We start from the raw sequence: 4,279 nt of genomic DNA, 5'->3' as shown, positions 1-4,279 counted from the left end.
CCGTAAGTCACAAAATCATAAACACACATGTGTGAAGTATCAAAAGAGGTAACGGGGCACAATTACACAAAACGACCGATCAGGTTATCACAGAAAGAAAAGATATTTAATACATTATTGTTTGCTACTCATAATCACTAGAATATTTTGTGTCTTGCTGCGGAGTATGTTGAAAGTAATCTAGTTTCAGTAGGAGCAGCATAATATGTTTGGAAATTAGTATTTTGATTTTAATTATTTATTGGCTTGTAACCATTTTCATAATTTCAAGGCCCAAGAAAATATTTAATCATTTATTATTTTTAAACATAATATAATATATTTTTCACATGTAAATTTATTCGGTATGGTTCTGTATTTTTTCGGTTTATTTTTATAAAATAAAAAACCTACTCTAATTATCGGAATGGTTGTAGATTTATAAGAACCTACGGTTTTATTAAAACAAACCTAAAAATCGGTTTGTTGCGGTACGGTTCGATTAATTTGGTCGGTTTTTAAATATCCATTGACACCCCTAGATAGAGCTCAGTATCACATCATTGAGTTTTTCTGGTGCAAAATACTTTTCTTTTTTCGACCTATATGTTTTAATGGAAAAAATAATTATTGTCATGCTTCATTCGTCTTATAAATTCTACGAGTATGGATAAGTTCTTGTTTATATTCAAACTACAAGTTTCAATTAAAAAACAAATTAACTAAAGAAATCTTCCGAAATTGTGCAATTAGAATAATTCCTCTTTATTTACTAGTCAAACACGATGAAATAGAATAATGTTCATCTCATAATATTCTGATGGTAATTTGAGAATGCAATGAACCACTCTTAAATATTTTTCCAATAATCATGCGTACCCATACACACAACACAGTACAGTTAGAAGGGCATGCAATAATCCCTAGCTCATTGCATGTTGAACATGAAAACCCATGCCAAAAATATTTGGAAAACCAAACCTCCTATTTTCCAATATCTCAATCTCATTCCATAAGGGCGAACTGCATTACAGGCGCCGAGACATTGCATAAAGGTTTTCCATAACATTTCTCATACATTGCCACAGATCTTATCAAAAGTTCCTTGCCCAAATCTAGACAAGAATGTACAAAAACACAGGTTCATTATGGATAAGTTTATTCATGTCCCTCATGTTCTTGTCGTTGGGTGGGATTCAAGTAGACGCGTTTGTGGGCATAAATTGGGGGAGGATGGCAAAACAAAGATTTGTTCCATCGATGGTGGTGGATTTACTCTTACAAAATGGGATCACAGAGTTGAGAATTTTTCAACCAAGCCTTAACGTTCTTGATGCTTTTGCCGACACCAATATCGGTATCACCATCACCTTGCAAGAGAACTATCTACGAAACGTTAAGGAGCAAAAAGAAATAGACGGAATGATTCATGAACGTGTGAAACATTTTGTTGACAAAGGAGTTAAATTTAGGTACATGTGTGATGCAATGAACTCATTTCTAGATTTTTATTATTTTTTGTTTTCAAATACTGGTGGTGTCTGGATCAAGTAACGTCCACTTCGACAATTTCACCAGCTAATCTATCTTTTTGTTTTTCTCTCTATTTACTGACATTTGAACTCTGCTCTCCATTATTTTCACAAATTTCAATGTTATTATTTCATTTCAGGATTGCTACTCGATCTATAACTTATTAATTTGAGTGCAACGATTTAATATTTTTGTAGGTATGTGTACGTGGGAAACGAACCATTTACCAAATCAAAATATACCAAAACTCCATTTAGCCGTATTATTCATTTCCTGAATTTGACCAGAAATTCCCTTGATAAATACAACCTCCAAGATATCAAAGTAACAACTCCCATTTTCACCGACGTCTTAATAAATATGACGAAGCCATCAGAAGGTGATTTTCAAGAAGAAATAAAGGGCCAAATGATGGAATTCCTAGATTTCCTTAACAAAAAGGGTGCCCCTTTTGTTATCAATATTTTTCCAATCTATACGGTGTATAATTTGGGATTTGATGTGGAATTTGCTTTCATTGATAATGTTAAATCCAAGTTCAAAGTTGTAGATGGGAATAACACTTATTACAATTTGTTCACCTTCCTTTATGATGCACTTGTTTGTGCTCTAACAAAGGCAGGTTATGGTGATATGGAGATTGTTATTGGACAAATTGGTTGGCCTACAGATGGATATGAGGGTGCAAGTGAAGAAAATGCAGAAAGATTTCATCGTGGCTTTCTTAAATATCTTGGTAGGAAGGAAGGAACTCCACTACGCCCAAACAAGGATATAAATGTGTTTCTACTTTCCTTAACAGACGAGAATATGGTAAATACAGATATAGGCAATTATCAGCGACACTGGGGTATATATAAACTCGATGGTGAACCCAAGTATAAAATTGATTTCACCATGCATGACCTAAATACGAAGCCAACCATCGCCAAAGGTATTATATTGTACATATTGTGACTATTTCATTTAAAAGTTTTAATTGTTAGCCAGAGCACTATTTAATATGACCCCGACTTATGATTTCTGATTCTTTTTTATGAATCAAACACGTAAAAGAATTCCTTTTGGGGGGTGTCTGGTAAAATTTGACCCATGACTTTTTTTTTTGTTCTTATAAAATATAATCATCTCATCTAAAAACTTGATAAGCTATATACATATTTATGTCTCAACAGGTACGGTGAAAATGCCGAACAGATGGTGTGTGTTTGATGGTAAAACCGACTACAACGAGACCTTGGTGATGCAAGATTTTGACTCTGCCTGTATGGATTCTGACTGCAGCACCTTTGGCTCTGGTGCAACTTGTGATCACCTCGTTTTCGCAGAGAAGGTGTCTTATGCATACAATATGCGTTACCAAATGAACAATCAAGATCAAGAGTATTGCGAATTGATAGGCGCCGAGCTCACCACAAATAATCCTTCAACTCCAGACTGCGAGTTCCCCGTTGAGATCTTAACTGCAGAGGTTGTGGATGGTGGCAGCCCAGAAACCAAGAAATATTAGATCAGAGCGAGCGCTTTTATATGTATGTGTATGACCTTAATAATAATTGTGTATTGTCGTTCATTTCCTTCTTAATTTGCTTTGATACATTAGTTAGCTATCACACATGGAAAACAGGTATAAACATCGGAATCAAATAGCCAGGATCACTTGCATGTAATATAAACGACACATAATCACATATTTTAATCAAACATATAATCGATACTTATCTCTTAAAGCGTGACTACGATCGCGAAAAGAATCTCAGGGAAAGAGCAAAGCCCTCCACGAGATCATTCCCAGTTCCACAGTCTACTGTTGTGTGACCAGAATAATGCCCGAAAATAGCGAAACTCGTGTGGGCGAGTTTCTCCTAGGAAAACCGTGTGGTAAAAACCATTGACTCCTTATGGAATAAGACCCCTTTATATAGACACATGTTTTAGGGTTTAAAACCTTTTTACCATGTTAAGATTCAATTTCGAAATTCTTCCATTAAACCTTATTTAACTCCCCATGTTAAGATCTAGATACTAATCAAATAAATTAAATTACTGATAATTTAATTCATTGATTATTTCCTTTAGACTTTCGCTTAACTTATTTTATGTGACGAATACAAAATCCATCTGTAGGGTTTACACATGAAAACTTATAAGCTTTCATAAAGGTGTATCATCAATCTCTAGACCGAGACATGGATTCCATCAACTAACTATTACTTTGCCAATGTATATCATTATTGTCCAATGTACCAGGCATATTGATCCACGAAAGGATCTCGCCTTTTAATAAATCAAAACAATAATAATATACATAGCTAATAATAATTATATCAAGATTAAGAGTATAAGTACATTTAATGGCTAGAGAATTTATTTAATTAAGTGAGTATAAAATACTTATCTCTACTTGGTCCGTTCAATACATACAAAATGTACTAGCTCAAGAAGTTAGAATTAAACCATTCCCATAATTAAGATAAATTATATTTAATCTTGTGCTACAATCATTCCTGATGGTTTATCCAATTTCATCATTAGATTGTGAACAAGATCTTTATACTTATAAGAACCGATGATTTAATCTTCCGTGTATAAGCTAAACTCTATACACTAAATAATCTACTATATAAGTAAAGGACACAAACGAATATATGATCTACTTGAAATTTTATTAAAATTGAATAAGCAATTGTTCCATAATAAATACTATATCCAAACCAAAATCCATGGTTAATAGTATATATCCCAACAATCTCTCACTTAGACTTTT

At 33.4% G+C, this 4,279-nt stretch overlaps 1 protein-coding gene across 1 annotated transcript; it reads left to right on the top strand.

Moving 5' to 3' along the window:
• The first annotated feature begins 1,012 nt into the window (after window positions 1–1,012).
• On the top strand, window positions 1,013–3,085 carry LOC107768011 (glucan endo-1,3-beta-glucosidase 8-like). The gene is made up of 3 exons (XM_016587109.2): window positions 1,013–1,451; window positions 1,710–2,446; window positions 2,688–3,085. The coding sequence occupies exons 1-3, from the start codon at window positions 1,105–1,107 to the stop codon at window positions 3,020–3,022; spliced, it is 1,419 nt and encodes a 472-aa protein (XP_016442595.2). The 5' UTR covers window positions 1,013–1,104; the 3' UTR covers window positions 3,023–3,085.
• The last annotated feature ends 1,194 nt before the right edge of the window (window positions 3,086–4,279 follow it).

The sequence above is a fragment of the Nicotiana tabacum genome, chromosome 13, assembly GCF_000715075.1.
Source record: "Nicotiana tabacum cultivar K326 chromosome 13, ASM71507v2, whole genome shotgun sequence".
NCBI classification, from domain to species: domain Eukaryota; kingdom Viridiplantae; phylum Streptophyta; class Magnoliopsida; order Solanales; family Solanaceae; genus Nicotiana; species Nicotiana tabacum.
The sequence above is the reverse complement of the archived record's forward strand: the minus strand, read 5'-3'. Positions and strand labels throughout refer to the sequence as shown.

What these genes read in the sequence shown, in the direction of transcription:
- LOC107768011 (XM_016587109.2), top strand. Translation starts at nt 1,105, where the DNA reads ATGTACAAAAACACAGGTTCATTATGGATAAGTTTATTCATGTCCCTC. An exon ending in GACAAAGGAGTTAAATTTAG is followed by an intron (nt 1,452 to 1,709) that starts GTACATGTGTGA and finishes ATATTTTTGTAG; the next exon opens with GTATGTGTACGTGGGAAACG. An exon ending in GAAGCCAACCATCGCCAAAG is followed by an intron (nt 2,447 to 2,687) that starts GTATTATATTGT and finishes ATGTCTCAACAG; the next exon opens with GTACGGTGAAAATGCCGAAC.